This window comes from Neomonachus schauinslandi, chromosome 1 (assembly GCF_002201575.2).
Source record: "Neomonachus schauinslandi chromosome 1, ASM220157v2, whole genome shotgun sequence".
Taxonomy (NCBI): Eukaryota; Metazoa; Chordata; class Mammalia; order Carnivora; family Phocidae; genus Neomonachus; species Neomonachus schauinslandi.
The window spans coordinates 152,955,815-152,978,718 of record NC_058403.1 but is presented as its reverse complement, the minus strand read 5'-3'; the positions used below and the strand labels follow the sequence as shown (position 1 = coordinate 152,978,718).

At 47.3% G+C, this 22,904-nt stretch overlaps 1 protein-coding gene across 1 annotated transcript in view; it reads right to left on the bottom strand.

Moving 5' to 3' along the window:
* Window positions 1-572: 572 nt before the first annotated feature.
* The window catches only part of TRIM71 (tripartite motif containing 71), a 64,149-nt gene continuing 41,817 nt past the window's right edge, over window positions 573-22,904 (bottom strand). The window contains exons 2-4 of the mRNA XM_021677525.1: window positions 18,366-18,533; window positions 5,227-5,361; window positions 573-2,024 (exon numbers count right to left, since the gene is read on the bottom strand). Of these exons, the coding sequence (XP_021533200.1) occupies window positions 573-2,024; window positions 5,227-5,361; window positions 18,366-18,533 (1,755 nt within the window). The remainder of the gene's footprint in view (window positions 2,025-5,226; window positions 5,362-18,365; window positions 18,534-22,904) is intronic.

The window sequence follows — 22,904 nt, the reverse complement described above, 5'->3', positions numbered from 1 at the left end:
GATTTCCTAAAAAGATCAAGATCACAACACAATCTAATCCCATAAACACAGTATTCTCCAGAACACAAATACTCTATAATTCAGCATTTTAAATCTTATTTTTCCACATTTTATAGTTTTTTTTTTTTTTTTTATTTTAAATTTTTTTTTTTTTTCCTTTGCCCAAACAAAAAAAAACCCCCCCCCCCCCCCCCCCCCCCCCCCCCCCCCCCAGCCACAGAGACGCCAGGCTTGTGCATATCACGCCCCACAAAGGGTCAGAGAGGAACGTGAACTCCACTGAGTGAGGGTGGGGAGGTGGGCAGAGGGCCTGCTGGAGAAGGAAATGTAAAGATTTATGAGGTAGATAGAAATTATCACGTCACAGGCTCAATCCCTGCAGAAAAGATAAGTACATTCATCTGTAAAAAAATAAAGATGAGGTAGGACTTAAGCAATGTTGTACTTTTCTTGTTCTCTTTAAACAAAAGAAAAAAAGAAATTTCCCTGAGACTGTTTCTTCTTTGAAATTCAAAAGGAGAGAGAGAGAGAGACGCACGCACAGCCCAAACACGGAAGCCTAGAGAACGTGATTAGAAGATGAGGATCCGATTGTTGCCAAAGTCCACCACCACGATCATCCCATCGGGGGTGACAGCGATGCCAGAGGGGCGGTCCATTTGCCCAAAGCCACTGCCTTGGGCGCCAAACTTGCACAGGAAGCTGCCGTTGGACTCGAACATCTGCACCCGGTGGTTCCTGGAATCGGCCACAATGATGCGCCCCTCCTGGTCCACGGCCACACCCTGTGGGCGCAGGAACTGCCCGTTGCCAGTGCCCTCGGAGCCCAGGAAGCGCGCAGACTGGCAGTCGGGGTGGATGACCAGGAGCCGATGGTTGTTGAAGTCGGTGACCACCAAGTGGCCCTCGTGGTTGAAGGCCACGCCCCGGGGGGAGTCAAAGTGCTTCCAGAGAGCCCCCTCGAAGCCGTACTTATTCAGGAAGATGCCGTCGGGACCGAACAGCTGGATCCGGTGGTTGCGGGTGTCAGAGACCAGGATCTTGCCCTCAGAGTTCACCGCCACGTCCCAAGGGTAGTTGAACTGCCCGTTTTTGGTTCCCTTCTCGCCAAACTTGAGCAGGAACTGGCCCTCGAACGTGAAGACCTGGATGCGATGATTGTCCTTGTCGGCCACCACGATCCTGCGGGAGGCGTCGCAGGCCACACCAGCTGGCCGGTCAAACTGTCCGGGTCGGGAGCCCAGGGTGCCGAATTTGTGGTGGAAGGCGCCACATGGTTTGAACACCTGGATGCGGTTGTTGCTGCGGTCGGCCACGACGATGTAGCCCTCCTTGTCCACACTCACGCCCCAGGGGCGGCAGAGCTTGCCGTCGCTATCGCCCTCACTGCCGAAGCTCAGGCCCGGGAGCCCGATGCCCACGTAGCTGCGGCCCGACTTGACCACCACCTTGAAGGGGCTGTTCTCGATGTGCTGGTTGCACATGGTGACAGACACCAGGTGCTCACCCTCCAGCTGAGGCCGGTAGCTCACCACATAAGTCCCATTCTGCTGGTCGCTCACCTCGGCACCAAACAGGTTGCCATCGGGGCCCAGGACCACAGCTGACATCAGGTCGCCCCCTGAGAGGCGAGGCTCCCCATCATGGTCGTAGCCAATAACGGTGAAGGAGGCCACCTTACCCTGGAGGGCCCTCTTGAGGCCATCGCCCGTGGCCTTGGTGAGCGGCGCAAAGGCCCCGCTGCTGACGAAGCCAAAGGACTTGATGGCGAGGTACAGGGCCTGGTCGGGTGGTGTGAACATGACGCGGTCATCTTCCTGGGGCTGCAGGAAGCTGCGCACGGTCTTCAGCTCCTGCACCTGGGCCAGCATGCGGTCCCGGGCCAGCAGGACATCCAGCGCCCGGCCCTCCTCCAGGACCTGCTGGACGGCACTGATGGTGCTCTCGAGCTTGTTGAGGCTCTGCCGCAGCTTCTCCACCTGCAGGTACAGGGACTTGGCTTTCACCTGGCGGATCTTCTCTACCTGGAAAGGTGAGAGCAGGGAGAGAGGACAGAGGCTTTGAAGCAAGCAAAAAAAAAAAAAACAAAACCAACATACCACCCGACACGGATCACACGGATCACGAGGGCAGACCCACCCCGAGGAGCTGAGGAAGAGCCCACAGAAACCACTGGTCTGTGCTCTTCAAAAACAGCAAAGATCCAAGGACAAAGGGAGGCTGAGGAACTGTGCCAATTACGAGAGATGACTGCAAACAGGACGACGACTTGCAGCGCAGGCTCCTGCTGGTGCACACTGACCAGGGACCGAGGGAGTAGGCACCAGCACACTATCAGGACTGCACTTCCTGCTTCTGAGTAACTGATGATGGACGAGACTGCCCTTGCTCAGAGGAAATAAACAGAGAAGCGTTCGGGGGAAGAGGCATCCTGTCTCCAACACGCCAATCACATACAGAGTAGGGTGAAAATGGGGCAAAATGTAAATAATCAGTAAATCTGGGTGAAGGATAGAGGGAGTTCTTTTATTATTCCTGTCACTTAGAAATAAAATATAAAAGCTAAGCACAGCCATATAACAAATGTTTACTGAGCACCTGCTTTGTGCCAGGCACTGGAGGTGTGTAATGACAGGTTGAGAACGTGGCCCTCACCAGCAGGACTTCCCAGGGGACTAGAGCACAAGGCCGGTCTTACACTCCCAAAGGGCTGAATTTTCAGCATAGCTACAGAGCCTGCAATCTCTTCAGTGATTTCTCCTCCACTCTACCATCCCTGCCTTGCCCCACTCTCCACTCCGAGAGAGAGAGAGAAAGGGGGCGGTGGGGGGAGGAAGACAGACTGTGTGTGGAGAGAGTGAAGGGATTTGTTGAGAACCTAATTCAAGATTACAACCTGTACCCCCCTGGCCTGCCACACATCCCATAGTCCTCTTCATGGTTTTCTGTCTTCACAGGGAGCCTGAAAGGCCACACACACACCCCAAATTTAGAGAAAGTAAGTCCTTGGAAACCACTGGCCTCTAGTATTTCCAGAGGAGCCCTCTCAATCTAAATTGTTGTAATATAGAAACCTGAATTCTGACCTGCTAAAATAATTCTGCCTCTGAGGTTCTGAAACCCACGATTTGTGAATGTGGGATTGTCTGTGACCAATGAAACAGAGCCACTTATCCATTCTTGTGCATTAAATCAGTAAAAGACCTCCAATTCGAAGTGATTTCCCTGTGAAGGGGATAAATGAGTCACCTAGCTGATTCGTGCCGTCATGTAGAGAGAACCAGGACCCCTGAGGGCTCTACTAATCAGAACGCTAGAAAGTCTATTTCAGAACACAGCTCCACTATTGGGGAGGCCTGGATTTCAGTCAGATTTTCCCTCGGGAAGGGGGGCGATGATGTGATTTTTGACCCATTCATGCTATTCCATCTGTCCACTCTGGAAGCAAGACACATATGTGTAGAGAGGCCCACGTGGGGACAGATCAAAGAGAAGCTTTGTCCTTTGGTTTTTGCATTGGGCCAAACCTCTGGGCTTTGGTCTGGATTCCTCAACTAGGTGGTTGCAGCTAATCCCACGAGGTCACCAAGTCCACTGGAAATCTGTAAGCCACAAACATGAAGAAGTGCATCTAGATACCCAAAACTGGGTCACCCGGCACTCAAATATCTTCAGTAATGGGGAGTGCAAGAAAAAAGATGTGTAACAAGGACGTGGCAGGGCAGAAAACTGGCAGGAAAGCTTTGCTGGGAGGGGCAGAAAAGTCAGTAATTAGTAAAAGAGAGTGGGACTCCCACAGGATTTAGGGTGAGGTACCATAATAAAAAGTAAAGACAAATGGGACTGAGGTGTGTCCAGAATGAGCATGCATATTCTGGAGGTTATCTGAGAACAAGTTTTTAGAAATGTAGAAACAAAGTATATGACACAGAGAGACTGACTCTTCTTCCAAATTTGCTTCTCCAAGACTAAAAACTTGCTTCCCATGCCCCCTGAAAGAGAACTTCCTTTAGGGAGAGGACAGGAGTTGGCCTCACAGGAGGGAGGGTACCTAAGGTGAGATCTGCAGAAACTCCTTTGCACAAAGGCCTTTTCATCAGCAAATCCAGAAGAGCAAGTTTGTGGCAGAGTTCACCAGGGAGCACACCAGGGAGCTCTCAGGTTGCATGAAGCGGGCCCCTTTCAGTTATAATTAACATTCGTGGGTGGCATGAGCCTGGCAGACCACGGGGGCATGTGAGTGTCTGGAAACCACGTCAGGCCCACAAAGGTGCCTGCATAAAATACATGCTGAATTAAAAAAGAATTTTTCTAGCCAAGGATCGTTCTCTTCTCGTCAAAAGGTAACTGAGCCATATTCCTTGAGAGGTCAGCAAAGGCAGAAAGCAGTTAGTTATGTGCTAACTAAATGGAAAATGCAAAGCAAAACCCAACACAGCCTTCCAGAACATTTTAGGGCATAGTGATTGGTGAGGATCACTTTCAGAAATGGAGACCCCATCTCTACCTTCGCATAGTTTAGATGATTAAAACGAGCATGCACACACCTAAGTGCACCCTTTTTAATGAGCTATGTGTATGGTCTTATTCACGCATTAAGAGAATGTCATCTTGGAGCTGAACTGACTTGAGGTACTGGCCCATTCACAGGCATATTCTCCCCTCTTCCTGGGGCAGGGGGTAAAGGCCAGAGTAGAAAATGTTGAGATGAGGACTTGGGTGGGGAAAGTCATCTTTCCAGCTGATTTGTCTAAACAGCACACCAGCCTGCTCAGCACTCTTTCCTCCTGCAACAGAAGAAAGGGCATTCGCTCGCTGCCCTCCCTAGTGGTTTTCTACAAGGGGGCAGGAAGTGCAACCAGGCAGGACACCAAAAAATAAGGATACTTCCCAGCAGCCTGCTTTTCATAACAACAGTCTCGACTGCGCCCCCTTCTGTCTCCCTGAGTGTGCGCAACATAAAACATGAGGCTCCTTCCAGTCCTGGGTACCTGACTCCTCCCGAGGAGGCTTCTTGTGGCTTTAGTGCTCAGATGGCACACACAATGGTACAAGGAGCCCTGCATCTTTCTGCCAACATACTTCATGGAAAACCTCCCAAGTGTTCTCCACTCCGAGCTGGGATCTGGGATCTGACCTGAGAATCCTCGTGGTTTTGCTGCAGTTCACTGGAAAACTGCTGGCCGGCCAAGGAGGCCCGGGGTGGGGGTGGGCAGCACTCCTTACCTTCCACAGCAGCTCGCACTCCCGCTCCTCCAGGGCCTTCTTGTGCCTTGCCGTCACAGCTTTGACCTCCGACTGTACCACCTTTGCCTTCATCTCTACCTGCTCCGCCACAGTCTGGGCCTGCTCGATGCTCAGCTGGAAAAGCAAGAGCAGGCTCATGGCGTTAGAGGGACCTCCACTCCTCAAGCAAAAACATTTAAGTCTGCTTGTCACAAACCGGAAGAGCTACCACCCTGGGCCCCCGAGACCACATGATCCACTTCCCCGGAAAGAAAGCAGGCACGCAAGGGGAGCACGGCACCTGTCTGACACGTAGCCGAAGGGGCCGTGGCAAGCGCTGGGTTCCTTCCTATGGGAAACGGCACCTACACGGTGCTCAGCACTCTTAAGAGCTATTCCGACACAGTGAAACCAGTGTAGTTGGGTCCAAGCCGAAGAGCGGAACGAGGACCGGACCAGCACACGAACCAGCTCCCACAGACTTTCTGGCCTTCCTGGCCACGTGGGAAAACCCGGCAGGCTGGCGCAGCGCTCAGGTCAAGGTGCACCATTGCTGCAGGCCAGCAGGTAGCCATCATGTTCCTGTCACGTCGTCAGCAGCACAGCTCATTCCAACCCCAAGGGACACTGGGGATACTGTCTGATCTGCCACAGAAACCACGCATGCCGTGCCCTGTGGTCAGTCCGCTTGCCAGACCATCCCTGCACCACCACACACCCCACTCTGTACGACCAGCCCTTGGTAAACCAGCCAGTTTAATCAGACGTATTATTGTTCATAAAAAATTAATCAAGACAGAAGGCCCAGTGTTTTCATCAATATTACATGATGTGTCTTGAAAAGCCACAAGGATTTCTTTGAGATACTGAGGTCTTAAATCAGGGATTCCAAACTGCTGATGGTGCAACAGGTCTAAGGGTGTTATTATGTCCCACATCAAGAGGGGCCTAGAGAAGCGCGCAGGGTTTGGAGCCTGGTCTGGGCTCAGGAATCGCTCATGGGTGACCAACCGTGAGTGTGCCCTGGACCAAGGGTTTCCAGCATGTGCAGCACATCTACAGCTGAGGCCATCTTGGGAAAAGCAGGCTGGACAGTCATCCTAGGAGTCGGGTAACCCAGCTTCAAACCCTAGCTCCACGTCCTACTATTTGCAAGGCCCCAGACAAGTGCCTGGCCTTCCGCAACCTCGGCCAATAGGAGGAAAAGACAAGGTAATACATGGAAGGAGTTCAGCACAGCAGCTCATAGAGTAAAACATCAACAGTGCTCAGCTGAGAAACACTTGCAGTAAGACCACAGGCACCCTTTCCCTTCATCCCACCTAGCTCCTGTCATGCAGGTACGGTTATGTACCAAGGCCTACGCATGCTTCCTGACCCATTTTGCTTTTTAAATTGTGGTTAAAATAGGTAGAACTTAAAGTGTACCATTACTGACATTTAGCACATTCCATATTGTCTAACCATCACAACCACCTAGCTGCGAACACTTCCATCGTCGAAAGGAAGCTTCCATACCCATTAGGCAGTTTTTCTCCATCTCCCCTCCCACTCCCCCATGGCAACCATAATCTGCTGAGTCTCTACACTGCTGTCTATTCTGGATAGTTCACAGAAATGGAATCAAACAGTACATGAGCAGCCTTATTTATACGAGTATGCTTTCATTCAACAGTTGTGACTCATTTTGTCACTTACAACTGGGGACCCCCCTTAATCCTCTCAGTCTACAAGACACGCCAATGGCATGAAAGTCACACACACATTGCAGCTGCCCCAAACCACCCATGGCTGCCGTGGCTAACTGCTCGTGGCATTCTCTGCCCCAATCCCTGTGAGGCCTGAAGATCAGAGGTGGCACTTCGGCTGATCGAGAATGCTCATGAACTATCCATGGCCTGGAATGCCTTCTCTTCCAAATTCACCCTAAATTTCAAAAACCCAGCTCAGATGCCACTATCTTCCTGAAACTGGCAGTGAAGGACACCTTCCCATAATGTTTCTGTTCCACCTTTACTACCCTGTCCCAAGTGTCATTACATAGCACACTATGTGGGGGTTAGGTACATAGTCCATGATACTTCGCCACTGGGTTGTAGCAGGAACAATCTCTATATAATTTACACTTGCTAACGTCTACGGCCATAGCCATCCATATTCATCAAAGCAGTAGGTAACTATATTGGGTTAAATATTGTCTCCCCCACATTCAGGCTGATTAGTTAAGAGGAGGTCATACTGGACTAGAGTAGAGTCCTAAATCCAGTGACTGAAAATCACTTAAGGCCATGTGAAAACAGGCATGCAGAAAGAAGACCACATGAAGGCAGAGGCAGAAATTAGGAGTGATGTAGGTGTAACAAGCCGAGGAAAACCAAGGATTACTGGCAACTACCAGAAGCTTGGAAAAAGAAGGGCAAGATTCTTCCCTACAGCCTTCAGAGAGCACAGCCCGGCTGACACCTTTATTTTGGGCTTCCAGCCCCCAGAACTATGTGAGAATAAATTCCTATTATTTAAGTCACCAGTTTATAGTAATTTGTTATAGCAGCCCTAGGAAAGAGTAGCCAACAAATTGAAGTAGATGGAACTATCCAAATTACCAAAAGATAAAAAAAATTAGACTGACCCATCAGTAAATGCATATAAGCAGGTCTCATGATGGACTTGGCAGATTCCAAACGTCTCAGGTGGTCGAGGTTGATTTAGAAGCTGGGAAATCTCGCTAGATATTTAAAGAGATAATTGAATGTAGAAAATGGGGTTGAACAGTTAGTGGAGAACTGCCAGGGCAAAGGGCACACAGAAGATGACAGACAGACCGTGCCTGCAGTCGGCAGCGACCACCCTTGGGCCAGGAGAACAAAGAGAGGAGAGTAGGGGTTACAGGTAGGGACCAGGGGTGTGCCCAGCTCATTTTGGAAGCGGCCGAAGCTGGGAACTGGAGCTAACCCTCTGCTGCTGGGTGACAAACTGCTGCTGCTGAGAACAGGAAGTCAAACGGAAGAAGGAAGTCCCCTTTCCCAACGTCCGGATTTGTGGTTGGAAGTGCTGCGACCCAGCACCACACGGCAAGCGTGTGAAAGGGTCGGTCACGATGGAGAGAACTTAGTAACCCACACAACCCGTCTTCAGATGTGTCAGCATTAATGAGCACCAGCGGGTGTCCAAGTCAATACGCGACCGAGGCAACCCAGCCTTTGTCCATTTATTTCTTAGCTTCCTCAATGGAAAGCAGAGGTGGCAAAATGCTTTCTATTTATACCAATGCCATATTACTTACCCAACTGATTCTCCATAAAAAACAGAAGAAATGGAAGTAACAGGCCTACATTCCTACAGGGCAAGAACTGGCAGGAGAGCGCAGTGACCACCCCCACCCCCTCTGTGTAGCAAGAGGGTTTACATAGCGAATGTCTGTCTACTCACCTCCCCCGCTACTGTCTCCTAGCAGGCCTGCTCCCTCGATCTTTCCTGCCAGGTCTCTAGCAGGCCCTTAGGCCTGGAATTCCTGTTCTAGGACAAGAACTGTTTCTTCCATTTTTCAATCAGGTAGAAAGGGTACAAAGCCCTTACTGTAATTTGAGGGATCCCCAAGTGTGCACGGATAGGATCATTCCTAGGGTTCAGAGTCATAAAGCCCTGTGTGTAGAGACAAAAAATAGAGCTTTCTTTTCCGAATCATACACAGTCCCGTGAAGCACTGCATTCCAAGATGTGCAGACCAGGACCTGCTAAACTAGTTCCCATTATCTAAACAGGGCATTTGCAGGTGGGGTGGGGAAACGACAGTAGGGAAAAGGGCTGAATAAATTTCAAAAACAGAAACATTCAATTTGCAGTAAGGACGGATAATAAAAAATTACCCAATAAGCATGGGGCTTGAGGGGAAAAAAGTTATCTTTTAGATGTTAACAGATCCAATCAAACATCTGAAAACTGAGGGTCTCAATCTGGGCAGGCCAATCAGTGCAGGGGAGGTGGAGGCCACCTGGGTTTCATAGGAAAGAGCACAGAAAGAGATTAATGATGTCTGCTAGGGGAAACTGGGGCGGCCAGATGACTGCTACTGAAGTATTCTGATGGGGTGCCTAGGTGGTTCAGTCAGTTAAGCTTCTGACTTCAGCTCAGGGTTCTGGATGGAGCCCTGCATCCGGCGAACCACTCAGTGGGAAGTCTGCTGTCCCTCTCCCTCTGCCGCTCCCCCTGCTTGTGTGCATGTGTGCGCGCACTCTCTCTCTCTCTCTCTCTCTCTCGTCAAATGAATTGAAAAAAAAAAAAGGAAAAGAGGGCACCTGGGTGGCTCAGTTGGTTAAGCGACTGCCTTCGGCTCAGGGTCATGATCCCGGAGTCCTGGGATCGAGTCCCACATCGGGCTCCCGGCTCAGCAGGGAGTCTGCTTCTCCCTCTGACCCTCTCCTCTCTCATGCTGTTTCTCTGTCTCTCTCTCTCTTTCTCTCAAATAAATAAATAAATAAAATCTTTAAAAAAAAAAAAAAAAGGAAAAGAAAAGTGTCCTGATAGGCAGAAGATGACAGAATGCAAATGTCACCCATAAACTCACAGACCACAAAACCTGATATGGGAACTACTGTAGTTCACTCTAAAGTGTAATATTATCACATTTAATACCTTTGAAACTATGATTCATCTTAAAACTGTCAATGGGCTTTTTCCTTTCTTAGGTGTATATAAAATAAATGTGCATATTACAGTCAATGGTGTCTTAAGGGTGACTGAAATAATGAAGGCTCTCTTTATGCAGAGAGCAACTACATTCTTGATCTTGATTATGGGTATCTCCCCCAACCCAGGGGATCAGGGCACCTTATGAAAAGCCCTAATTACGAAAGTGGCCAAAAGTTGTACTTCCAGGAAGACTGGTCACCCTTAAAACACTGATGAGGTACACTACAAACATCTCTCAGGCTTCCTTTGTTGTCAGTAACTCTAGACCCTCATCATGGTAAATTCTTTTTACAGGACTAAATAGAATTAATTAGGAGAATTTACTTCGGGGTGTTTTCTCTAGAACTAAGACTCAAGCTAAATATAGGCAAGTAGTCAGTCTCTAAGAGTTGTAACTTAGAAACTGTGGTTCACAGTCAACTGTACATCTGACACTTGTAATTTAATAATGGATAAATGTCCCTGGTTGAAGAAAGGGAATGGAGCTCCTAGTTTTTTCTAAACAAAAGTCGGTAAAAGGAAATGAAAACACACAAGTCCCAAGTTGTAGAGTTCAGATATATTGTAAAAGGTCACTGATACTCATTAAAGGTGGTGTAAAGTTGGTAAGAACTTAAATCTGCCTGCAGATTTGGTGTGGCTAGTGGCCTTTACTTTTGGGACGTTTCATGCATATTCATTTGGTCCAGAGGACGCTTCACTACCATCCAGGCATGGTGCCCAAGGAGGAATGAAGGACGCCAAGCCAATCAAGGGCCCTACCCTGAAATTTTACAAATGGAGGTTCCAACCTCTCCCTCCACCCCAAAAGGGAAGAGGAGAGGAGAAAGGAAACTCACTCTTTCCCTGAGGATGGCTTGCTGGAACAGTGCAAGATTGAAGAGATGCCCATGCATGCCAACCATGTTCAACAGCAAGAATGAGGTCACCATGGAGAGAGGCAGAGCTAAGTGACAGAGTGCTGGCATCAAGGTCTGAGTCCCTGGACACCTGAAGCCTGATCCATCCATATTTTCTCCTACCCAGTCACCTGAGACTATTCATCTCCTTTCATTCAGCTGCAACCAAGGATCCTAATTAAGACAGCATGGGAAAAATAATAATTAGGTAATGATGTATTAAAATTCTTGAACCATTTTTCATCACATTTGTTTATATTGTTTGCAAATGCATGAGAAGGGAGGGTACGCGGGGGCACAGCTGCCTCCCAAATGAGAGGTGACCATCAGTTTTGGGTTCAAACTGCAATTCCTCTACTCATTGTTAGTGTGACTTCTGGAGGATTACTTAATCTCTTTCAAGCAAAGTTTTCTCTGCAAAATGTAAAGAATGACACCCAAACCTCAGGCATTATTTACAGAAAATGCCGGTTTTGGTGCCCTTGGTAAACAGGGACCACTAATTCTTACTGACAAAAACAGAAGGCCTATGGTTAATGAGATCTGGGATCTTGGGCACAACAACTAAATTTTGTTCTTCCATTTCCATATTTGTAACAGTAATTTGTAATTTAAAAAACAAAAAACAACATTTTCTTGATCTACTTTCTGGGCTAGTTTATATAAATTTATATAAAATAGTAGGCATTCTCAGCATTCCTTGTGGTCAACTTTCCATCATGGCAAGGAGTTCCTGCAGGTTACATGGTCTATTAAAGGGATCGAACAAAAACAGAATAGGGAACCAAAGTAGTCCAGAAAGTCTAGATGAACTTACATTTTAATTTACAAAATTTTAAATTTTGCTTACTCATCAAGCTCAGTCCTAATTTTTGTGCTAAATGGTACAGTATCTATCACTTTTGTTTAATATGTAAAGGGCTAATGTTTCCTTTTTTAACCACGCAGGCAATTTAAAGTTCACTAAAGGACTGGTCACCCTTATCATGACTACTGACTGTCTACTAATATCAGATGAAAAGTAACAGAAAGGTCCACCTTATTTAAGGCTATAGTGCACTTGGATAAAAACTCTCCTGCAAATGACTAAAATTAACAACACAGGAAACAACAGATGTTAGCAAGGATGCAAAGAAACGGGAACCCTCTTACACTGTTGGTGGTAATGTAAACTGGTGCAGCCGTTCTGGAAAACTGTATGGAGGTTCTTCAAAAAGTTAAAAATAGAACTACCTTATGACCTGGCAACTGAACTAGCAGGTATTTACCTAAAGGATAAAAAAACACTGATTCGAAGGGATACATGCACCCTGAGGTATATAGCAGCATTATCAACAATAGTCAAACTATGAAAAGAGCCCAAATGTCCACCGATTAATGAATGGATAAAGATGTGATACACACACACACACACACACACACACACACACACACACACACAGAGAGGAATATTACTCAGCCATCAAAAAGAACGAAATCTTGCTATTTGCAACGATGTGGATGGAGCTAAAGTGTATTATGCCAAGTGAAATAAGCCAGTCAGAGAAAGACAAATGCTGTAGGACTTCACTCACACGTGGAATTTAAGAAACAAAACAGATGAACATAGTGGGGACAAAAAAGAGGCAAACCAAGAAACAGACTCTAAACTATAGAGAACAAACTGAGGGTTACTGGAGGGGAGGTGGCTGAGAGGATGGGCTAGATGGGTGGTGGGGATTAAGGAAGACACTCGTGATGAGCACTGGGTGTTGTAAGTGATGAATCACTAAATTCTAAACCGGAAACTAATATTATCCTGTATGTTAACTAAGTGGAATTTATTTTTTATTTATTCAATTGAGAGAGACAGAGAGAGTGAGTGAAAGCACAAGCAGGGGAGAGGGTCAAAGGGAGAGGGAGAAGCAGACTTCCCGCTGATCAGGGAGCTCGATGCGGGACTCATTCCCAGGACCCTGAGATCATGGCCTGAGCTAAAGGCAGACACTTAACTGACTGAGCCACCCAGGTACCCCAACTAACTAGAATTTAAATAAAAAATTGGAAGGAAAAACAAATAAACCAAACTCCCCTGCAACTGATGTGTGAGACTGGATTTTGGACAATGGACAGAAGAAGTGTTGAGCAAGCCTTCTGGGAAATCTTATAAAAGGCCAGAGAATGTCGGTTTCCTTCCAATGGTCCAGAATATAGATGTGTTATCTTGAGTTCCGGCAGCCATTTGTGGCCATAGGGATGAATGTCAACACCTCTGTACAGGGGGGTAAAGCTGAAGGATTCTCCAGTGACTATCAGTATCTCCAGACTAAGTTTTTTAAACAGGACAGATTAAAACGTTGCATATTTAAGCCACCATATTTAGGAGCAGAGTGAAAGCCTGTTACTTATGGCTAAATTCGTCTCCTACCTGATGAAAACGGAAGAAAATTCTAAACTATGACAGAAAGCAGTTGAATGATTGCTTGGGGACATGGAAACAGAATGAAGGATGTTAGGAAGTGATGGACATGTTCCTAACCTTGACTATGGTGATGTTTTCATGGGTGAAATACATGTTGAACGTTATGTTGGTATGCTTTAAATATATGCCGTTCATTGTCTATCAATTTTCCTCAAGAAAGCTGAAAAAATTTTGCCTCAGTCCCACCATAATGAGTAAAACACCACTATTTAGGGGCGCCTGGGTGGCTCAGTCATTAAGTGTCTGCCTTTGGCTCAGGTCATGATCCCAGGGTCCTGGGATCAAGCCCCGCATCGGGCTCCCTGCTCAGAGGGAAGCCTGCTTCTCCCTCTCCCACTCCCCCTGCTTGTGTTCCTGCTGTCGCTATCTCTGTCTCTGTGAAATAGATAAATAAAATCTTTAAAAACAAAACAAAACAAAACACCACTATTTATATTTTGGCCTATTTCTACTTCCTCCCATAATCTTTTTATGCATTGTTTACTTATTTTAAGTAATTTTTCTTGAAGCAACTTCAGGGTCTGCTAATTTTAGTCAACACCGTTTTGTAATGTGATCACGAACATTCTATACATATTAAGGGGCTAAAAAACCCCAACTTCTATTGCTGACCATTCATACGGGTGCAATCCATACCTTCAGGATAAAGGACATGGCCTTGGAAATAAGTTCCTTCCACATTTAAAGCTCTGGATATTGTTCAAAACATGTTCTCCCACCCACAAAGATTAAGGGTGGTGTACATACTTTGCTCCTTATCCAAAATAGTACTCTGGTGTCATTTTAATTGATTTACTGCTCAGGCTGAATATACTTCTGTATGTTTGCATTAAATGGCTGGATTGTCCCTTTGGAAGGTATCTCCATCTCTTTCATTCCTTCACCTGTTTGTGCCTTTCTTTTAAAAAGTTGTACTTACCTATTATGATCTTCTCGGAGTAACTATTTCTCTTCTAGTTGTTTTCCTTTTTTTTTTCTTTAAAGTAGGCTCCACGCTGGGCTCGAACCCACAACACTGAGATCAAGACCTGAGCTGAGATCAAGAGTCAGGTGCTTAACAGACTGAGCCATCCAGGTGCCCCAGTTGCTCTCCTTTTAATATACACAAATTCTTGGGGCTCCTGGCTGGCTGTAGTCAGAAGAGCATGAGATTCTTGATCTCAGGTTCCTGAGTTTAAGCCCAGTGTTGGGTGTAGAGATTGCTTAAAAATTTGAAAAAAATGCACATGTTTTTTGTATCACTTCTAATCTTAGAATGCTTTCCTGCCTTTAGGTATTTAACATATATCTACCTTCAGTTTGGGTTTCTCTTTTTTTTTAAATACTGGTCCCCTTCCTTTTCATGCAATAATCCTTTAACTTAGTTAGGTTTTTATTCTGGTATTTGCTATCAGAATTTAAACCTATTAAATCTATGCCTTTAACACCTCTTATTTAGTTTGATGTCTTAAGTTACTAGCAAAAAATAAAGCCTATTTCTGTTTCTTGGATCTCCCAATCTGCCAGTACAAACAAGCAATATTTAAAAGCTCCCGAGTGACTCGTTTATTTAGTAATACTATTAAGAATAAATGAACAGGGTGCCTGGGTGGCTCAGTCGGTTAAGCATCTGCCTTTGGCTCGGGTCATGACCCCAGGGTCCTGGGATCTAGCCCCGCATCGGGCTCCTTGCTCAGTGGGGAGCCGCCTTCTCCCCCTACCTGCTGCTCCCCCACTTGTGCACGCTCTCTCCCCTCTATGACAAATAAGTAAATAAAATCTAAAAAAAAAAAAAGAAAAGAAAAGAAATCAAGTGCCCAAAGCACCATGCACCCCATCCCCCAGAGTAGTGTCCTTTGCTGGCATTTCAAGGTTACTTCTTTACCCTGTGGGGAACTTCTCAAAATCTCAGTATCTGTCATCCTTTCCATTGCTTGGTGACCAACAAAGGAAAAAACACTTGTAGATTCACACACAGGTCTTATTATCTCTTTATATAAATAAACAAAAGCATGCCCAGTGCTAGATAGTAACTTCTTTTTCCAATGTCTTCCAGGAGTATTTTTCCCCCCCCCCAGGAGTATTTTTTAAATGGCTTTGAGATGCGTCCCTGAGACAGGAATTCTACCTGAAGCTTTCAGAACTGTTTTCTCCCTTAATAAAGCAGAGGTTCAGTTAAATATTCACAGAACACATGCAAATTCCTCCCCATTCTCATTCAATCAGTTTCAGTTACCCACAACTGACTGATCTTACCCATCTGCAAAATACTTACAATGAAAAGTGGGTCATACCTACTTCTGACCTTGGGGACAGAGCTTGTTTATAGTGTTCACATGGGAACAAACTGGCTCTTCAGGCAATGATTTTTGAGCAAAACTAACTTGTTCTCAATCTTTACCTCAACTTCCCTTCCCCCAAAGGCATGCGCTGGCATCAGTGCGCTCCGAGGGAAAGAGGGGCAATGTTTTTTCCACCAAACCCAGGGGACTTCCTTCTTAACACATAGGAACCTCTCTACTTTCATTAGAGGGTCCCCAGATAGTCTTAGGAATGGTCAATGTATTGAGAACCTGTTAAGAACATTCAGACAGAAATGGGTAGCCAATCCTACCCCAATCTTCAGAACACTAGCCGAGTATAGGTTCTAAAGAATTATAACCAAGAGCCACAAAAGGGTACCCTTCCCCTGCCCCACATACTTAGTTACACAAGGACTTTCAAGAAGTCAATTCACAATTGATGCAGTTGATGTTCAGCAGGTGTACCTGGATGTGGCCATATAGATTATTAACAAACTGAGCCTTCTACCTCAGCCCAAATATCCATCTGCCACTTGTCTCCTCCACCCAAAATGCCCATCAGGCACCACAGTACCAACTCACATTTGAATTTCATCCTGGGGTTCTTTCTGCTGCTGTTTTTTTTTTTTTTTTTAAGATTTTATTTATTTGATAAGAGAGGGAGAGAGAACACAAAGGGAGAGGGAGAAGCAGACTCCCCGCTGAGCAGGGAGCCCGATGAGGGGCTCAATCCCAGGACCCCGAGATCATGACCTGAGCTGAAGGCGGATGCTCAACCGACTGAGCCACCCAGGTGCCCCCCGAGGTTCTTTTCACTACTCACACAGCAGACGCTCAGTGAACACGGACTAGATTTGTTGTAGGAAGTTAAGCACTGCAGACAAAACCTTCTGCACGTCAACTTCTCTCTCCTCTCCATATAAAGTTCAAATTTCCACCTCCTTGATATCTCATCATTTTAACCACAGATCTCTCCTCAAGCTTCCAGCAAATTATGACAACTCATTTTTGTCTCCAGAGTGGTGGATCCCAGGAAGCGGAGAGCACCAGCAATTCTCTCAAACATGTTTCAAGGACGCCTGAGTGTTCTCAATCTCCAAGGAGAGAAAGGAGTTGGTAAGGTAATACCACATTCTGGGGGCAGGACCCAGACAGCAGGTCTTTAAGTTCCCCCAGGTGATGCTGACAGCAGCCAGAATCCAGGAGACAGCAGCACCGTAAGGCAAATGACCAGGTCCTAATGGTAGTGGGATAAAAAGGGAAGCCACAAACCACTTCATCCACAGGGACAACAAGTTCACCAAAACAGAAATAAAATAGAACTATGCACTAGTGTGGATGCTGGCAAACAATAATTTATGAGTGACCAAGAGCCACTCCGAAGGCATATACAAGAAAGCAAGCCACTCTGGCCTAAGAATATGCCAGAATTAGTCACTGCAGAAACACAGACTCTCAAACCTCTAATTGTATGAGTTGAGTATCAGATAATCTGAGTCTTCAGAGAGACTACTTCAATACCATGCATAGGAATATGATAGCTGCTGAGAAACTTACCTTCTGCCCCTTCTTTAGAGCACATGATCAATTCTTCACCATATCCAAAAAAAGGGGATCTTATTTTTTTTTTAAGATTTATTTATTTATTTGACAGAGAGAAAGAGAGCACAAGCAGGGGGAGTGGGAGAGGGAAAAGCAGACTCACCACTGAGCAGGGAGCCCGATGTGGGGCTCCATCCCGGGACTCCGGGATCATGACCTGAGGTTAATCGACTGAGCCACCCAGGCACCCCAGGATCTTATTTTTTAAACAATTCACTTATTCAAATACTCTAAGAATGTAAATAACGGTTTCCCATTCAATTTTTGCTCAACGATTAGCAATGTTTCCTGATTTTCAGGCTTTATCCTACCAGATAAGGAAAACATATGATTTTTTCCTTTCTTGAAACCTTGTCACCTGGACAAGATTTTAAAATCATTTCAGGCTATGCCATTACATAGCTGTAAAAGAACTTTTCTTTTCTTTTCTTTTTTTTTAAGATTTTATTTATTTATTTATTTTGAGAGTGAGAATGAGAGAGAGAGAGAGAGCATGAGAGGGGAAGGGTCAGAGGGAGAAGCAGACTCCCTGCCGAGCAGGGAGCCCGATGCGGGACTCGATCCAGGGAGTCTGGGATCATGACCTGAGCCAAAGGCAGTCGCTTAACCAACTGAGCCACCCAGGCGCCCCTGTAAAAGAACTTTTCTATGCCCCAAAGTTACACGTGTCCCTTCCTAACCCCAAAGGGATGGAGACTCAACAGAAGCAAGGGTCTCAGTTACCAGGAGGTGACTTCATTACTTAGGGAAGAGTCTGCGATAAACTTCTGTTGCTCACTTATTTTTCACCGATAAATCAATCTGAACAGCAGAGGTTATCCATCTGGAAAGCGTTAAGTATCCAGTCCTTCTGCAGTCCTGACTGAGGGATGCTAATATGCCCACTTGGTATCTGGGGAAGGGGCCGGATGAGAAACAGGCAGATGACGTGGTGGGGGCCCAGCTAGACAAGCCGTGACTGGCTAGTCGACTTCGGCCACACCCCTCTCGACTTCGGCCACACCCCTCTCATCTTCCTGAACCCTCCACCTCCCCAAGGGATTACTGCTGTGTGGATGTCACATGAGCTCATTTGGGTCATTGTTCCATGCTCCCACGCACTGGAGCCTGCCCAGTAATCTACACATGCCATCTGAAAGGGAGCGAGAAAGGTTTTCTGTGTAAGAAAGAACAAGGGAAACAGGTGAAGGGCGGGTTAGGACTGACCTGGATTGCCTGGCGGCCCTGCTGCGCGTCAGCCAGCAGCTGGATGGTAAGTGCCCGCGAGTCCTGCAGCGCCTCCTGGAGGTAGATGAAGCTATGGCCCCCGTGCCGGCCCATCGTACACTCACGACAGATGGGCACCGAGCAGGTGTCACAGTACAAGTGCAGCACCTGCAGACCAGAGAGCGGACAGGCATGAAGGAGAGATTCGGGACTAGCGGGGAGGGGGCAGCCACGGGGGTGCTCTGTGGATTCCAGACCCTCAGCCAACTCCTTCCCAATTAGCAAGCACAGTCAACGTGAGCACAACCGGCCCTCCCTACGCCCTCGGCCCAGATCAAGGAGAAAACAACCAGTGCCCTCTGTCCACTCCAGTTTCATTCAGAAGTATAACTGAGACGCTGCAAAGGCAAAGATAAAATAAAACAATCCCCCTGGCATAAGGAATTTTCCCCTGTATCTCAGATTAATTACCCAGAAAAGTTCTGAGATTGTGTTTCCTTGGTCTGAGACTGGGGGCCCAAGTGAAAGAATATACCAGAAAAATCTGTCTTGCCACCCCAGTCTCTGGGTCTGTGAAACATGGCTAGGAGCCAGAATTACCCTCACACCACAGCTTGCAGCCACCCTCCCCATCAAGGAGATTAGTTCAAAGCGCAAAGCATGGTTCTCCCAGGCACTCAAGCAAGCTACAGGCTGAAGCTTCTGGAAGGAAGGCAAAAAGCTAGTGGTAAGGTCAGCCAGCTTCTTGTCTTTCTTCTTCCTGCCAAGTTGTTCCAAGGAGTTGACCCTGCGAGGCAGCCCGTGCTGACAGAACTGCTTTATGTGATGCTCTGTATTTCCCTGGGGCCCAGCATGCTGGGAGGGGAGAAGGGTTGGCACAACCTCCACCTGCTGATGAATGAGGAGCTCTCAAGAGCGAAAGCTCCTTGGCACGGAAACTGGGCCAGTCTAGCTGTATCCCTCCACAAAACAGAGCACTTAGCACCACTCTGTGTAAATGTTTGCTGGATTGCTTTCAAGAGCAGTGCTTAAATTTGCCGTTGGTATACCTGGGTGTGAGGAAAAGCCAGCCAACATGCAACAGGCAGGGAAGCGGTGTCCGAGGGGCTGCTTTCTCACACACAATACGCTTAATCCCCAGATGAAGACAAGAGGTCATGACGTCTTGGGGCCACACAGCAAGCAGGGGCAGAACAGGGAGGCCAACGTGAGCCTTCTGAAGAGCTGGTTCCGAGACATTCCTGACACCAGCTCTTCAGAGCACTAAGCACCTTACTAGGTATCATGGAGTCCAGGATGTGAGACTTGAGGCAAGGTGATTCTGTGTGGAACAGAACAGGAGCTCACCCTGGCCCAGAAGGAGGCAGAGTGTTACAGGACACGGAGATGGGGAGGGAGGGCTGCAATGTTCCCATTAGAAAGACCCACAGGGTAGGAGTGAGAATGCTGCTTCTCTTCTCTTCAGGTTATCTTAAAGATTCACTTATTTGAGTGCACGTGCTATCGTGTGAGTGGGGGGAGGGGCAGAGGGAAAATCTCAAGCAGATTCCCCACTGAGCCCATAGCCCTGACCTGGTCAGATCATGACCTGAGCAGACAACTGAGGGAGCCACCTAGGTGCCCCCCACTTCAGGTTATTTTATTAACTAACCAACACATTGGCACAGAGCATGTCCACTAGGAAACCGAGCTCAGTCAGGGAAACAGGCCTATTCGACTCAGGATTCAGAAGAGTTAAAAGGGAGGTGAGTGATCCTGCGTGGGTCAGGCTGCTTCTCCAGGAACTTCTGGATTCAGAAACAGGGAAAAGATTTAGGATGCTATGTTCCTATTTCTAGGAAATGGTCCTGATATGGCAGGTTTTAGGGGCTCCATATTGTAAGGGGGAAATGGGATCAGGTTTGTGACTGGACTAGGACGCCTTGTCCTGTACAGTAGTTTCCAGCAACCTCAGGAGACTGAAATCTGGTGACAGTAATTTGCCTTCAAGACCAATTGTGTTTTTGCGGGGGAGGGGGGAACAGAGGGAGAGAGAGGATCTCAAGCAGGCTCCACACTCAGGATGGAGCCTGACATGGGCCTCTATCCCATGACCCTGAGATCATGACCTGGGCTGAAATCAAGAGTCAGACGTTTAACCGACTGAGCCACCCAGGCGCCCCAAGACCAATCACTTTTTAAAACAGGTTCACCATTTAGAGTTGATCTAATCTTTCTAATCTGATAAAAGCTAAAATTCCCAAGCTAACCTTAAATACTAACCAAAAGATGATGAACTGGTAACTTGGGAGGAATTCCTGGACAGTCTCTTTTTACAATGTTCTGCTACAGCAACCCCCGCTCCCGTTTCAACAACTCGACCTCATGCCTTCCCTTTGCTTCCTCCATTTGTCATAGGAATAAAGGTATCACTTCTATGATGCCCATGTGAAGTGTGAAAACCTCCCATCTGCAGGTTCCTTTTACATCTGAATAGAACATGTCTCTGAACCTTCTGTCCTCTGCCCCTGCCCAACAGCTAAGAATCTCCTCTTCATCTCCTCTCTGAACAGCTGTGTGGACTGACTGGAGGCCCCTTGCTTTCTTTAGTCTGTGCAAGCATAACCGTTCTCACTTGTACAGTGAGTGGAAAAGAACCTGAGGGTGTTAGCCTGAGCCTGGCATCATCTAGCCATGGGGCCATCCATCCAGTCACCTGACTGGGCTTGGCTCATATATGAAACACAAGGGGTCTGGCTAGGTGCCTCCGGAGACCACTTCCATCCCTGAAATCCCAAGAGCCCTATCTCAGGGACTCAACAGCACAAACCAAAAGGCTTTGAAATAATTCTGGACCAGGGCGCCTGGGTGGCTCAGTCGTTAAGCGTCTGCCGCCTTCGGCTCAGGTCATGCTCCCAGGGTCCTGGGATCGAGCCCCGCATTGGGCTCCCTGCTCCGCGGGAAGCCTGCTTCTCCCTCTCCCACTCCCCCTGCTTGTGTTCCCTCTCTCGCTGTGTCTCTGTCAAATAAATAAGTAAAATCTTTAATAAAAAAAAAAAAGAGGGGCGCCTGGGTGGCTCAGTTGGTTAAGCGACTGCCTTCAGCTCAGGTCATGATCCTGGAGTCCCAGGATGGAGTCCCAGGATCGAGTCCCGCATCGGGCTCCCTGCTCGGCAGGGAGTCTGCTTCTCCCTCTGACCCTCCCCCATCTCATGCTCTCTCTCTATCTCATTCTCTCTCTCTCAAATAAGTAAAATCTTAAAAAAAAAAAAGAAAGAAAGAAAGAAAGAAAAGAAGTAATTCTGGGCCAACCAAGGAAGCCAGGCACCAATTATGTGACTGCCAAGGAACCAAGGTGATTTTTCTGGGTTTTAGGTTTTTACAATCCAGAGCCTGGATGATGATGTGTATAGGCGATATCCTGCAAATGGTAGGTTTTTCAAGCATTCTGCAGAGGAAGTAGCCAGAAAAGAAATCCTGGTCAGAACAAGTGGCAGCAGGGTGCCCAAAGCCCTGGCCCCGGGCCCCTTTAGATACCTAGCCCACGATCTCTCAACTGGGCAGGGGTGTCTGGAGGCAATCCCGCCTGGCATCATGTCACAGGACCGATGCAGCTCTAAGTGCCTAGAGCACACTGATTCTGGAGGCTCCAGTGCTCTGCAGTGCCAGGACGACTGTGGGGACACCACAGAGGTGGGGCTGGTGCTGGGGGACACCCAGCTGGTTCGTAATAAAAAGCTATGGGTGAGTAAAACGGCATAGTCCTAGTGGTGCTTATAATTTATAATAAACTATCGATTTTTAAAAGTGTCCAAAAACTGAAAATACGGTCAATTTTTATAAACCATCTAGCTAAACTTTGGCATAAAACTTTGGGAAGATTTCATGTTCCATTTAGAAGCTCCGTATCTCCTCTACCTGCCATTTCTAAGGTCAAAACCCCACAATTTTAGAGCTTGTGAAAACACGAGCAATAGTAAGGGTTCGCATGGGTGCAATTCTCTCTGCAATAGCTGGAAGATTATTTTACAAAAGAATAAACTGGAACCCATGTCTTCCAAAGGGCTAGAAATGTGGCAGAGGCCGTGAACTGTGGCTCCGGAAGGTGGGGGAGGGAGGAGCGGTCCTCCGGCGGCAGGAATTCAGGGCCTGGAGCTGCCTGTTTGGGGCTTCCCGGGCAGATGCACGACACGCCCCCTCCAGCCCCCCTCCCCCCCCTCGCCTGGCGACAATCTGGCTGCCCCAGCTGAATGGAGCAGGCTCGACCTCTGACCTTGCAAGTGACCACCCTCTTCCCTGCCCCCAGCTTCCAGAACGCCCCACCCACTGCCTTCCTCTGCCATAATTTCTAAAATACCAGGCACAGACAAAGACCTAGGAATGTGGGCCCAGCAGGAGAGGAAGGAGGGAGGTTAACGAAAAAATAAATAAATAAAAATACCAAGTAGGCAAGTTTACCTTAGCCAGTGCTTAAATAAAGTGCTTTGTTAATGAACAAGACTGTGTGTTCGTTTCTGGAATCTACTTTTTATACTACCTGTGATCCAACAAGGAATGAAC